At 50.3% G+C, this 14,830-nt stretch overlaps 1 protein-coding gene across 4 annotated transcripts in view; it reads left to right on the forward strand.

Annotated features, from left to right (window-relative positions):
- ptpro (protein tyrosine phosphatase receptor type O) overlaps positions 1–14,830 on the forward strand; it is a 33,873-nt gene that overhangs the window by 2,621 nt on the left and 16,422 nt on the right. For 3 of the 4 annotated variants that reach the window (XM_083935254.1, XM_083935255.1, XM_083935256.1), the window contains exons 2-6: positions 7,528–7,789; positions 8,020–8,175; positions 8,896–9,048; positions 11,908–12,369; positions 13,284–13,445. In XM_083935254.1, the coding sequence (XP_083791380.1) occupies positions 7,528–7,789; positions 8,020–8,175; positions 8,896–9,048; positions 11,908–12,369; positions 13,284–13,445 (1,195 nt within the window). Of the gene's footprint in view, positions 1–7,527; positions 7,790–8,019; positions 8,176–8,601; positions 8,638–8,895; positions 9,049–11,907; positions 12,370–13,283; positions 13,446–14,830 lie in introns of those variants that run through there. The other variant, XM_083935257.1, reaches the window with a different exon arrangement.

Below are 14,830 nucleotides of genomic sequence, written 5' to 3' on the forward strand. Positions count from 1 at the left end.
TCCGTGTTGCTCTGTGTTGCCCCGTGTTGCTCCGTGTTGCTCCGTGTTGCTCCGTGTTGCTCCGTGTTGCTCTGTGTTGCCCCGTGTTGCTCCGTGTTGCTCCGTGTTGCTCCGTGTTGCTCTGTGTTGCTCCGTGTTGCTCTGTGTTGCTCCGTGTTGCTCCGTGTTGCTCTGTGTTGCCCCTTGTTGCTCTGTGTTGCTCCGTGGTTGCTCCGTGTTGCCCCGTGTTGCTCTGTGTTGCTCCGTGGTTGCTCCGTGTTGCCCCTTGTTGCTCTGTGTTGCTCTGTGTTGCTCCGTGTTGCTCCGTGTTGCTCCGTGTTGCTCTGTGTTGCTCCGTGTTGCTCTGTGTTGCTCCGTGTTGCTCCGTGTTGCTCTGTGTTGCTCCGTGTTGCTCTGTGTTGCTCCGTGTTGCTCCGTGTTGCTCTGTGTTGCTCCGTGTTGCTCTGTGTTGCTCCGTGTTGCTCTGTGTTGCTCCGTGTTGCTCCGTGTTGCTCTGTGTTGCTCCGTGTTGCCCCGTGTTGCTCCGTGTTGCTCTGTGTTGCTCCGTGTTGCTCCGTGTTGCTCTGTGTTGCTCTGTGTTGCTCCGTGTTGCTCCGTGTTTCTCTGTGTTGCTCTGTGTTGCTCCGTGTTGCTCCGTGTTGCTCCGTGTTGCTCTGTGTTGCTCTGTGTTGCTCCGTGTTGCTCTGTGTTGCTCCGTGTTGCTCCGTGTTGCTCCGTGTTGCTCTGTGTTGCTCCGTGTTGCTCCGTGTTGCTCTGTGTTGCCCCGTGTTGCTCCTCGTTGCCCCGTGTTGCTCTGTGTTGCTCCGTGTTGCTCTGTGTTGCTCCGTGTTGCCCCGTGTTGCTCCGTGTTGCTCTGTGTTGCTCCGTGTTGCTCCGTGTTGCTCTGTGTTGCCCCGTGTTGCTCCGTGTTGCTCCGTGTTGCTCTGTGTTGCCCCGTGTTGCTCCGTGTTGCTCCGTGTTGCTCCGTGTTGCTCTGTGTTGCTCCGTGTTGCTCTGTGTTGCTCCGTGTTGCTCCGTGTTGCTCTGTGTTGCCCCTTGTTGCTCTGTGTTGCTCCGTGGTTGCTCCGTGTTGCCCCGTGTTGCTCTGTGTTGCTCCGTGGTTGCTCCGTGTTGCCCCTTGTTGCTCTGTGTTGCTCTGTGTTGCTCTGTGTTGCTCCGTGTTGCTCCGTGTTGCTCCGTGTTGCTCTGTGTTGCTCTGTGTTGCTCTGTGTTGCTCCGTGTTGCTCTGTGTTGCTCCGTGTTGCTCCGTGTTGCTCTGTGTTGCTCCGTGTTGCTCTGTGTTGCTCCGTGTTGCTCCGTGTTGCTCTGTGTTGCTCCGTGTTGCTCTGTGTTGCTCCGTGTTGCTCTGTGTTGCTCCGTGTTGCTCCGTGTTGCTCTGTGTTGCTCCGTGTTGCCCCGTGTTGCTCCGTGTTGCTCTGTGTTGCTCCGTGTTGCTCCGTGTTGCTCTGTGTTGCTCTGTGTTGCTCCGTGTTGCTCCGTGTTTCTCTGTGTTGCTCTGTGTTGCTCCGTGTTGCTCCGTGTTGCTCCGTGTTGCTCTGTGTTGCTCTGTGTTGCTCCGTGTTGCTCTGTGTTGCTCCGTGTTGCTCCGTGTTGCTCCGTGTTGCTCTGTGTTGCTCCGTGTTGCTCCGTGTTGCTCTGTGTTGCCCCGTGTTGCTCCTCGTTGCCCCGTGTTGCTCTGTGTTGCTCCGTGTTGCTCTGTGTTGCTCCGTGTTGCCCCGTGTTGCTCCGTGTTGCTCTGTGTTGCTCCGTGTTGCTCCGTGTTGCTCTGTGTTGCCCCGTGTTGCTCCGTGTTGCTCCGTGTTGCTCCGTGTTGCTCTGTGTTGCCCCGTGTTGCTCCGTGTTGCTCCGTGTTGCTCCGTGTTGCTCTGTGTTGCTCCGTGTTGCTCTGTGTTGCTCCGTGTTGCTCCGTGTTGCTCTGTGTTGCCCCTTGTTGCTCTGTGTTGCTCCGTGGTTGCTCCGTGTTGCCCCGTGTTGCTCTGTGTTGCTCCGTGGTTGCTCCGTGTTGCCCCTTGTTGCTCTGTGTTGCTCCGTGGTTGCTCCGTGTTGCTCCGTGTTGCTCCGTGTTGCTCCGTGTTGCCCCTTGTTGCTCCGTGTTGCTCCGTGTTGCTCTGTGTTGCTCTGTGTTGCTCCGTGTTGCTCTGTGTTGCTCCGTGTTGCTCCGTGTTGCCCCTTGTTGCTCCGTGTTGCTCGTGTTGCTCCGTGTTGCTCCGTGTTGCTCGGTGATGCTCCGTGTTGCCCCTTGTTGCTCCGTGTTGCTCCGTGTTGCCCCTTGTTGCTCCGTGTTGCTCCGTGTTGCTCGTGTTGCCCCGTGTTGCTCCGTGTTGCTCCGTGTTGCTCGTGTTGCTCCGTGTTGCTCCGTGTTGCTCCGTGTTGCTCCGTGTTGCTCGTGTTGCCCCGTGTTGCTCGTGTTGCTCGTGTTGCCCCGTGTTGCTCGTGTTGCTCCGTGTTGCTCGTGTTGCTCGTGTTGCCCCGTGTTGCTCGTGTTGCCCCGTGTTGCTCGTGTTGCCCCGTGTTGCTCTGTGTTGCTCTGTGTTGCTCCGTGTTGCCCCGTGTTGCTCTGTGTTGCCCCGTGTTGCTCCGTGTTGCCCCGTGTTGCTCTGTGTTGCCCCGTGTTGCTCTGTGTTGCCCCGTGTTGCTCCGTGTTGCCCCGTGTTGCTCCGTGTTGCTCCGTGTTGCTCTGTGTTGCTCTGTGTTGCCCCGTGTTGCTCTGTGTTGCCCTGTGTTGCTCTGTGATGCTCTGTGTTGCTCTGTGTTGCCCCGTGTCGCTCCGTGTTGCTCGTGTTGCTGGAGGAGGAGGGGGTTGTGTCAGCAGCCATTGTTGCCGGCTCAACACTTTTGTTCCACCAGTTAAAGAACTCACTGTGAAACTGCTGCTTCAGCACAACGTGTGTGTGTGTGTGTGTGTGTCTCTGTGTGTGTCTCTGTTTGTGTCTCTGTGTGTGTGTGTGTGTGTGTGAGAGTGATTGACAGCTCCTTCAGCACCATAGAAGAAGACAAAACCTAAAGTTTGCATCATAATGTTGGCAGCTGCTGAGGCCACGCCCCCTGACCCCCCATTCAGTGTGTGTGTGTGTGTGTGTGTGTGTGTGTGTGTGTGTGTGTGTGTGCGTGTGTGTGTGCGTGTGTGTGTGTGTGTGTGTGTGTGAGAGAGTGATTGACAGCTCCTTCAGCACCATAGAAGAAGACAAAACCTAAAGTTTGCATCATAATGTTGGCAGCTGCTGAGGCCACGCCCCCTGACCCCCCATTCAGTGTGTGTGTGTGTGTGTGTGTGTGTGTGTGTGTGTGTGTGTGTGCGTGTGTGTGTGTGTGTGTGCGTGTGTGTGCGCGTGTGTGTGTGTATCTCTGTGTGTGTGTGTGTGTGTGTGTGTGTGCGTGTGTGTGTGCGTGTGTGTGTGTGTGTATCTCTGTGTGTTTGTGTGTGTGTGTGTGCGTGTGTGTGTGTGTGTGTGTGTGTGCGCGTGTGTGTGTGTGTGTGTGTATCTCTGTGTGTGTGTGTGTGCGTGTGTGTGTGTGTGTGTGTGTGCGCGTGTGTGTGTGTGTGTGTGTGTATCTCTGTGTGTGTGTGTGTGTGTGTGCGCGTGTGTGTGTGTGTGTGTGTGTATCTCTGTGTGTGTGTGTGTGTGTGTGTGTGTGTGTGTGTGTGTGTGTGTGTGTGTGTATCTCTGTGTGTGTGTGTGTGTGTGTGTGTGTGTGTGTGTAAACAAACAGCTCAGGTTTTATTAATATTAATATTAAGAACTTTATTGTTTCCTGTTGTTTCCTCTGAACCCGTGAGTCACCGCTCGGGCGTTCGGGCCTCGCTCTCCCCCGTCTCCATGGTAACCCTGACATAATGAGCGTCTCCTCCGACCCCGAACGTGTCTCTCCTTTTCATCTCTGTTGCCGTGGAAACAGGCGAGCGAATGAATGGTGGCTGTGGGCTTTTTATTGTTGTGGTCGTTCCCTTCAGGACGCCGCCTGACGCTCCGAGCCCGTTTAGGTCGGAGCTTCTCCTCAAACGGACGTTTGTAATGTGTTAAAGTGTCCTCTAGGAGCATAAACGTGTGTTAAAGTGTCCTCTAGGAGCATAAACGTGTGTTAAAGTGTCCTCTAGGAGCATAAACGTGTGCTAAAGTGAACTCTAGGAGCATAAACGTGTGTTAAAGTGTCCTCTAGGAGCATAAACGTGTGCTAAAGTGTCCTCTAGGAGCATAAACGTGTGTTAAAGTGTCCTCTAGGAGCATAAACGTGTGCTATAGTGTCCTCTAGGAGTATAAACGTGTGCTAAAGTGTCCTCTAGGAGCATAAACGTGTGCTAAAGTGTCCTCTAGGAGCATAAACGTGTGTTAAAGTGTCCTCTAGGAGCATAAACGTGTGTTAAAGTGTCCTCTAGGAGCATAAACGTGTGTTAAAGTGTCCTCTAGGAGCATAAACGTGTGTTAAAGTGTCCTCTAGGAGTATAAACGTGTGCTAAAGTGTCCTCTAGGAGCCTAAACGTGTGTTAAAGTGTCCTCTAGGAGCATAAACGTGTGCTAAAGTGTCCTCTAGGAGCATAAACGTGTGCTAAAGTGTCCTCTAGGAGCATAAACGTGTGTTAAAGTGTCCTCTAGGAGCATAAACGTGTGTTAAAGTGTCCTCTAGGAGCATAAACGTGTGCTAAAGTGAACTCTAGGAGCATAAACGTGTGTTAAAGTGTCCTCTAGGAGCATAAACGTGTGCTAAAGTGTCCTCTAGGAGCATAAACGTGTGTTAAAGTGTCCTCTAGGAGCATAAACGTGTGCTATAGTGTCCTCTAGGAGTATAAACGTGTGCTAAAGTGTCCTCTAGGAGCATAAACGTGTGCTAAAGTGTCCTCTAGGAGCATAAACGTGTGTTAAAGTGTCCTCTAGGAGCATAAACGTGTGTTAAAGTGTCCTCTAGGAGCATAAACGTGTGTTAAAGTGTCCTCTAGGAGTATAAACGTGTGCTAAAGTGTCCTCTAGGAGCCTAAACGTGTGTTAAAGTGTCCTCTAGGAGCATAAACGTGTGCTAAAGTGTCCTCTAGGAGCATAAACGTGTGCTAAAGTGTCCTCTAGGAGCATAAACGTGTGTTAAAGTGTCCTCTAGGAGCATAAACGTGTGTTAAAGTGTCCTCTAGGAGCATAAACGTGTGTTAAAGTGTCCTCTAGGAGCATAAACGTGTGTTAAAGTGACCTCTAGGAGCATAAACGTGTGTTAAAGTGTCCTCTAGGAGCATAAACGTGTGTTAAAGTGTCCTCTAGGAGCCTAAACGTGTGTTAAAGTGTCCTCTAGGAGCATAAACGTGTGCTAAAGTGTCCTCTAGGAGCATGAACGTGTGTTAAAGTGTCCTCTAGGAGCCTAAACGTGTGTTAAAGTGTCCTCTAGGAGCATAAACGTGTGCTAAAGTGTCCTCTAGGAGCATAAACCTGTGTTAAAGTGTCCTCTAGGAGCATAAACGTGTGTTAAAGTGTCCTCTAGGAGCATAAACGTGTGCTAAAGTGTCCTCTAGGAGCATAAACGTGTGTTAAAGTGTCCTCTAGGAGCCTAAACGTGTGTTAAAGTGTCCTCTAGGAGCATAAACGTGTGCTAAAGTGTCCTCTAGGAGCATAAACGTGTGTTAAAGTGTCCTCTAGGAGCCTAAACGTGTGTTAAAGTGTCCTCTAGGAGCCTAAACGTGTGTTAAAGTGTCCTCTAGGAGCATAAACGTGTGCTAAAGTGTCCTGAGCATAAACGTGTGTTAAAGTGTCCTCTAGGAGCCTAAACGTGTGTTAAAGTGTCCTCTAGGAGCATAAACGTGTGCTAAAGTGTCCTCAAGGAGCATAAACGTGTGTTAAAGTGTCCTCTAGGAGCATAAACGTGTGCTAAAGTGTCCTCTAGGAGCATGAACGTGTGTTAAAGTGTCCTCTAGGTGCATAAACGTGTGCTAAAGTGTCCTCTAGGAGCATAAACGTGTGTTAAAGTGTCCTCTAGGAGCATAAACGTGTGTTAAAGTGTCCTCTAGGAGCATAAACGTGTGTTAAAGTGTCCTCTAGGAGCCTAAACGTGTGTTAAAGTGTCCTCTAGGAGCATAAACGTGTGTTAAAGTAACCTCTAGGAGCATAAACGTGTGCTAAAGCGTCCTCTAGGAGCATAAACGTGTGCTAAAGTGTCCTCTAGGAGCATAAACCTGTGTTAAAGTGTCCTCTAGGAGCATAAACGTGTGCTAAAGTGTCCTCTAGGAGCATAAACGTGTGCTAAAGTGTCCTCTAGGAGCATAAACGTGTGTTAAAGTGTCCTCTAGGAGCATAAACTGGTGCTAAAGTGTCCTCTAGGAGCATAAACGTGTGTTAAAGTGTCCTCTAGGAGCATAAACGTGTGCTAAAGTGTCCTCTAGGAGCATAAACGTGTGTTAAAGTGTCCTCTAGGAGCATAAACGTGTGTTAAAGTGTCCTCTAGGAGCATAAACGTGTGCTAAAGCTAAGCTAGGCTAACTGTTGTTGTTGGATTAAGATTATCAATAACAAACAGTAAAAACCTCCTGGAGTGGGCAGAGGCGGAGAGGATCCTGACCCACCTGCACAGAGGCATGCTGGGAGTTTACCCCACAACCTCAGCACCAGGACACGCACCGCTAATGCTAATGCTAATGCTAACACTTCCCCTTCACATTGAAACTCTTGAGCTGGAGAGAAACACTACGTACATTAAGACACGAGTTCATTATGAATGAATAAAACGTTATTACTGTGTTCTTTCTGCTGCCGTTACCGCGGCAACATGACGATGAAGATGATGAAGATGATGATGATGGTTCAGTTTCTGAGTCTGTTGTAAGAAATCGTTGTGAACGTTAAACATGAAGCATCGTCTTTGATCTGCAGCTCGTCTGTTTCATTTCCTCTGAGCTCAGAAACAAACACGTTGTTATTGTTGTTATGATTGTTATTGTTGTTATTGTTATTGTTGTTATTGTTGTTATTGTTGTTATTGTTGTTGTTGTTGTTATTGTTATTTTTATGATTCTCATCTGAACTGTTATCAGAGCAGCCGCTGATCCATCACACAGGAAATGAAACTCGCTCCAGTTATTAGACCGGTTCACCCTCACTGAGTCGGTTTGAACTCCAGTAAATACACAGGACCCGTGGGTAGTTCAGGGTGCTCAGGAATAATGAGCGCTGCCTTTAATGACTCATGGTTGATGAGAGAGTCCAGGAAATACACACAGCCGAGTGTTTGTTTGTTTGTTTGTTTGTGTGTTTGTTTGTTTGTCTGTCTGTTTGTTTGTGTGTTTGTTTGTTTGTCTGTTAGTTTGTGTGTTTGTTTGTTTGTTTGTGTGTTTGTTTGTGTGTTTGTTTGTTTGTCTGTTTGTTTGTGTGTTTGTTTGTTTGTCTATGTGTTTGTTTGTCTGTTTGTTTGTTTGTCTGTGTGTCTGTTTGTCTGTGTGTTTGTTTGTCTGTTTGTTTGTTTGTTTGTTGTTTGTTTGTTTGTTCCTGTTTTGTCTTTTCCTAAACGTCCTGAAACGTTGTCCTGATGTCGTGGCGTCTCCGTGTCTCCGTGTTCCAGGGCGTGGCGGCGTTCCGTGCGTCAGTGACGGAGGGCGGCGTGATCGCGGTGACGCTGGAGCGCTCGGACCTGCAGGAGAACGCCACGGCGTACGCGGCGCAGCTCTCCGGGGAGCCGCGGCCGCTCCTGGCTCCGTTCGTGAACGTGAGCGAGCCGCTGCTGCTCAACGCGACGCTGCACGGACGCTGCTACACGCTGGGGCTGCTGCTGCGGCGCGGGCGCCACTGGTCCCGGCCCGTCAGGACCGTGTCCGTGCTCACGAGTGAGGCTTGTTGTTGTTGTTGTTGTTGTTGTTGTTGTTGTTTATTTACATGTGATAAACTTTAAACTTGGGTTCAAACTAAATTATTATTTTCCAGTTTTTACGTTTGTGGATTTTGATGTTTGAGACTTTTTGAGTGTTTGAAGTTTGACTCGTGTTGTTGTTGTTGTTGTTGTTGTTGTTGTTGTTGTTGTTGTTGTTGTTGTCGTTGTCGTGGTGGCGGCGGTCAGAGCCACTTCCTGTCCGCAGCGTTCACATCTCCGACTACAGAGAGTCTCCAGAGACGGGCGTCGTGTTCGAGATGGAGCCTCCGGACGGAACCGTCTTCACCCGAGTCAACATCAGCTACAGCGAAGGAGCGGAGCGCCGCTTCATGCTCTACAAAGGTAACAACAACACAACACAACAACAACACAACAACACAACAACAACATAACACAACACAACAACACAACAACAACAACACAACAACAACAACAACACAACAACACAACATCAGCTACAGCGAAGGAGCGGAGCGCCGCTTCATGCTCTACAAAGGTAACAACAACACAACACAACAACAACACAACAACACAACAACAACATAACACAACACAACAACACAACAACAACAACACAACAACAACAACAACACAACAACACAACATCAGCTACAGCGAAGGAGCGGAGCGCCGCTTCATGCTCTACAAAGGTAACAACAACACAACACAACAACAACACAACAACACAACAACAACATAACACAACACAACAACACAACAACAACAACACAACAACAACAACAACACAACAACACAACATCAGCTACAGCGAAGGAGCGGAGCGCCGCTTCATGCTCTACAAAGGTAACAACAACAACAACACAACAACAACACAACAATATCACAATAACAACACAATAACAAAGTTTGGGCTTGTTGTGCAGATTAAAGGGCATAATGAAACAATAACAACACAACAATAACACAACCACATCAACATAACACAACATAACAACAACATAACAACACAACAACACAACAACAATAACACAACAACAACATAACAACACAACAACAACAACAATAATAACAACAATAACAAAGTGCTGACTTGTTGCGCAGACTTCTCCCGGGGGAAGACGGTGTTCAAACACTGGTTACCTGGCGTCTGTTACCTGAACGTCACCTTCCAGCTCGTCTCGGACGCCACCGTGTCCCAGAGCGCCCTGATGACTCACAGTGACATCACACACGCACCCGTGCACCACCGGACAGGTGAGACCCCCCGCCGTGACATCACACACTGACCCCACACAGTGACATCACACACGCCCCTGTGCACCACCGGACAGGTGAGCCCCCCCCCGCCCACGCTGTGACATCACACACGCACCTGTGACATCACACACTGACATCACACACGCACCTGTGACATCACACACGCACCTGTGCACCACCGGACAGGTGAGCCCCCCCCGCCGCCGTGACATCACACACGCCTGTCTCTCACCTGTCTCTCTGATGTCTCACCTGTCTCACCTGTCTCTCTGTTGTCTCACCTGTCTCTCTGTGTCTCACCTGTCTCTCTGATGTCTCACCTGTCTCTCTCTGATGTCTCACCTGTCTCTCTGTTGTCTCACCTGTCTCTCTGATGTCTCACCTGTCTCTCTCTGTCTCACCTGTCTCTCTGATGTCTCACCTGTCTCTCTCTGATGTCTCACCTGTCTCTCTCTGTTGTCTCACCTGTCTCTCTGATGTCTCACCTGTCTCTCTGTTGTCTCACCTGTCTCTCTGATGTCTCACCTGTCTCTCTGATGTCTCACCTGTCTCTCTGTTGTCTCACCTGTCTCTCTGATGTCTCACCTGTCTCTCTCTGTCTCACCTGTCTCTCTGTTGTCTCACCTGTCTCTCTGTTGTCTCACCTGTCTCTCTGATGTCTCACCTGTCTCTCTCTGTTGTCTCACCTGTCTCTCTCTGTTGTCTCACCTGTCTCTCTGATGTCTCACCTGTCTCTCTGTTGTCTCACCTGTCTCTCTGATGTCTCACCTGTCTCTCTGATGTCTCACCTGTCTCTCTGTTGTCTCACCTGTCTCTCTGATGTCTCACCTGTCTCTCTGATGTCTCACCTGTCTCTCTGATGTCTCACCTGTCTCTCTCTGATGTCTCACCTGTCTCTCTGTTGTCTCACCTGTCTCTCTGATGTCTCACCTGTCTCTCTGATGTCTCACCTGTCTCTCTCTGATGTCTCACCTGTCTCTCTGATGTCTCACCTGTCTCTCTCTGATGTCTCACCTGTCTCTCTGTTGTCTCACCTGTCTCTCTGTTGTCTCACCTGTCTCTCTGATGTCTCACCTGTCTCTCTCTGATGTCTCACCTGTCTCTCTGTTGTCTCACCTGTCTCTCTGATGTCTCACCTGTCTCTCTCTGTTGTCTCACCTGTCTCTCTCTGTTGTCTCACCTGTCTCTCTGATGTCTCACCTGTCTCTCTGTTGTCTCACCTGTCTCTCTGATGTCTCACCTGTCTCTCTGATGTCTCACCTGTCTCTCTGTTGTCTCACCTGTCTCTCTGATGTCTCACCTGTCTCTCTGTTGTCTCACCTGTCTCTCTGTTGTCTCACCTGTCTCTCTCTGTCTCACCTGTCTCTCTGTTGTCTCACCTGTCTCTCTGTTGTCTCACCTGTCTCTCTGATGTCTCACCTGTCTCTCTCTGTTGTCTCACCTGTCTCTCTCTGTTGTCTCACCTGTCTCTCTGATGTCTCACCTGTCTCTCTGTTGTCTCACCTGTCTCTCTGATGTCTCACCTGTCTCTCTGATGTCTCACCTGTCTCTCTGTTGTCTCACCTGTCTCTCTGATGTCTCACCTGTCTCTCTGATGTCTCACCTGTCTCTCTGATGTCTCACCTGTCTCTCTCTGATGTCTCACCTGTCTCTCTGTTGTCTCACCTGTCTCTCTGATGTCTCACCTGTCTCTCTGATGTCTCACCTGTCTCTCTCTGATGTCTCACCTGTCTCTCTGATGTCTCACCTGTCTCTCTCTGATGTCTCACCTGTCTCTCTGTTGTCTCACCTGTCTCTCTGTTGTCTCACCTGTCTCTCTGATGTCTCACCTGTCTCTCTCTGATGTCTCACCTGTCTCTCTGTTGTCTCACCTGTCTCTCTGATGTCTCACCTGTCTCTCTCTGTTGTCTCACCTGTCTCTCTCTGTTGTCTCACCTGTCTCTCTGATGTCTCACCTGTCTCTCTGTTGTCTCACCTGTCTCTCTGATGTCTCACCTGTCTCTCTGATGTCTCACCTGTCTCTCTGTTGTCTCACCTGTCTCTCTGATGTCTCACCTGTCTCTCTGTTGTCTCACCTGTCTCTCTGTTGTCTCACCTGTCTCTCTCTGTCTCACCTGTCTCTCTGTTGTCTCACCTGTCTCTCTGTTGTCTCACCTGTCTCTCTGATGTCTCACCTGTCTCTCTCTGTTGTCTCACCTGTCTCTCTCTGTTGTCTCACCTGTCTCTCTGATGTCTCACCTGTCTCTCTGTTGTCTCACCTGTCTCTCTGATGTCTCACCTGTCTCTCTGATGTCTCACCTGTCTCTCTGTTGTCTCACCTGTCTCTCTGATGTCTCACCTGTCTCTCTGATGTCTCACCTGTCTCTCTGATGTCTCACCTGTCTCTCTCTGATGTCTCACCTGTCTCTCTGTTGTCTCACCTGTCTCTCTGATGTCTCACCTGTCTCTCTGATGTCTCACCTGTCTCTCTGATGTCTCACCTGTCTCTCTCTGATGTCTCACCTGTCTCTCTGTTGTCTCACCTGTCTCTCTCTGATGTCTCACCTGTCTCTCTCTGATGTCTCACCTGTCTCTCTGATGTCTCACCTGTCTCTCTCTGATGTCTCACCTGTCTCTCTGTTGTCTCACCTGTCTCTCTGTTGTCTCACCTGTCTCTCTGATGTCTCACCTGTCTCTCTCTGATGTCTCACCTGTCTCTCTGTTGTCTCACCTGTCTCTCTGATGTCTCACCTGTCTCTCTCTGTTGTCTCACCTGTCTCTCTGATGTCTCACCTGTCTCTCTGATGTCTCACCTGTCTCTCTCTGATGTCTCACCTGTCTCTCTCTGATGTCTCACCTGTCTCTCGTCCGTCTCAGTGCCGTTCCCACCCCTGAACGTGTCCCACCGTGTGGTCCACCTGAGCCAGAGGACGCTGCTGGGGGACGTCCGTCCTGACGGCGGGGAGGAGCTGCGGCGTCGAACCCGGGACGTCCTTCTGATGGAGGAGGAGGAGGAGGTGCAGACGGAGGAGGACGCCGTCACTCGGGTCCCTTTCAGCCCGACACTCAACCTGACGGGCGCCGACGCCGTCTCTACCGGGGCGACGGACTACTGGCTGGACCCCACCGACCCGCCCCCCGCCGACCACGAGGACGAGTTTGTGAACGGCGTGGTGACGGAGTACGAGGACTCCAACGAGCCCGGCTCCGCCATGACGCTCCCCCCCGACACCGCCGTCCTGCCCACCGCCCTGCCCCCCCTCCTGCTGGAGCTAAGATGGCTGCCGCCGCGACCGCCGACCAGCTACGACGGCTTCACCGTCTACATCTACAGAGACGGTGAGATTATTAATATTAATAATGATAATAACTGTCCCTGTGTGTCTGGACCCTGGTGGTCCTGGTCTCAGAGGGGCCGGACTAAGAACGGATCACAAAGACTCGATGGACCAAAGAGGAACAGGAAGAGAGACCCTGCCCGAGGAAGACCGGGGCCCCCGTCTGGAGCCAAACCCCCGGCTGAGCGCCGCGGTGTTGGAGTTGACCCCGGTGGACCAGAGGGTGGCCTCCTTACGCCTGCGGGTGGTGGGGGGGGGACTCTGACTGTTGTTGGTGCAGATGCAGCGAACAGCAGTTCAGAGTCTGGGGCCTTCTTGGAGACCCTGAATGGAGTCCTGCATGGGGCTCCAGTAGGGGACTCCAGAGTCCTGCATGGGTTTGGGTCTGGAGGGGCCGTCCTGGTCCTGGTCCTGGTCCTGGTCCTGGTCCTGGTCCTGGTCCACACGTCTCTGACACACTGGTGGAAGTCTGGGACAGTGCCGAGGGAGTGGCAGACCGGGGTGGTGGTTCCTGTTCAGAAAGGGGGACCAGAGGGTGTGAGCCAGTTCCAGGGGGATCACACTCCTCAGCCTCCCTGGTGAAGTCGACTCCAAGGTGCTGGAAAGGAGGTTGGTCCTGTAGAACCTCAGACTGAAGAGGAACCAGGTGGATCCAGTCCTGGACCTGGACCAGGACCAGCTCTGCACTCTCCAGGATCCTGGAGGGGGTCTGGGAGTGGGCCCATCCGGTCTACATGTGCTTTGTGGATCTGGAGAAGGCCCATGACCGGGTCCCTGGAGATACTGTGGGAGGTGCTGGGGGAGTCTGGGGGGAGGGGGTCACTCCTGAGGGGGTCCGGTCTCTGGACCCCCTCAGGGTCCGGATCCTTTTGCTTTGTTTGGTAAATTTTGGTAAAAGTTTCTTTTGTTTCTCAGGGAACTCGACAGAAACGGCGACGGTCGACGAAAACACCCACGAGTTCTTCAGCGAGTTAACGGCGCCGGGGACGTACCGGGTCCGGGTCGCCACGCTCAGCTCGGCCGGAGAGTGCGAGCCCCGAGAGAGCGCCGCCAACACGGGCTTCACCTTCTACCTCAGTACGCCGCCATGTTTGGATCCAGAGTGAAGCCACACCATAAAAACACCAAACCACCAGAATAAAAGCACCAAACCACCAGAATAAAAGCACCAAACCACCAGAATAAAAGCACCAAACCACCAGAATAAAAGCACCAAACCACCAGAATAAAAGCACCAAACCACCAGAATAAAAGCACCAAACCACCAGAATAAAAGCACCAAACCACCAGAATAAAAGCACCAAACCACCAGAATAAAAACACCAAACCACCAGAATAAAAGCACCAAACCACCAGAATAAAAGCACCAAACCATCAGAATAAAAACACCAAACCACCAGAATAAAAACACCAAACCACCAGAATAAAAGCACCAAACCACCAGAATAAAAACACCAAACCACCAGAATAAAAACACCAAACCACCAGAATAAAAGCACCAAACCATCAGAATAAAAGCACCAAACCACCAGAATAAAAACACCAAACCACCAGAATAAAAGCACCAAACCACCAGAATAAAAACACCAAACCAGAATAAAAACACCAAACCACCAGAATAAAAGCACCAAACCACCAGAATAAAAACACCAAACCATCAGAATAAAAGCACCAAACCACCAGAATAAAAGCACCAAACCACCAGAATAAAAACACCAAACCACCAGAATAAAAGCACCAAACCACCAGAATAAAAGCACCAAACCACCAGAATAAAAACACCAAACCACCAGAATAAAAGCACCAAACCACCAGAATAAAAGCACCAAACCACCAGAATAAAAACACCAAACCACCAGAATAAAAGCACCAAACCACCAGAATAAAAGCACCAAACCACCAGAATAAAAGCACCAAACTACCAGAATAAAAGCACCAAACCACCAGAATAAAAGCACCAAACCATCAGAATAAAAACACCAAACCACCAGAATAAAAGCACCAAACCACCAGAATAAAAGCACCAAACCAGAATAAAAGCACCAAACCACCAGAATAAAAGCACCAAACCACCAGAATAAAAGCACCAAACCATCAGAATAAAAACACCAAACCACCAGAATAAAAGCACCAAAACACCAGAATAAAAACACCAAACCACCAGAATAAAAACACCAAACCACCAGAATAAAAGCACCAAACCACCAGAATAAAAGCACCAAACCACCAGAATAAAAGCACCAAACCACCAGAATAAAAGCACCAGAATAAAAACACCAAACCACCAGAATAAAAACACCAAACCACCAGAATAGAAGCACCAAACCACCAGAATAAAAGCACCAAACCACCAGAATAAAAGCACCAAACCACCAGAATAAAAGCACCAAACCACCAGAATAAAAGCACCAAACCACCAGAATAAAAGCACCAAACCACCAGAATAAAAGCACCAAACCACC

Source organism: Echiichthys vipera (assembly GCF_963691815.1).
Source record: "Echiichthys vipera genome assembly, chromosome: 20".
NCBI lineage: Eukaryota > Metazoa > Chordata > Actinopteri > Perciformes > Trachinidae > Echiichthys > Echiichthys vipera.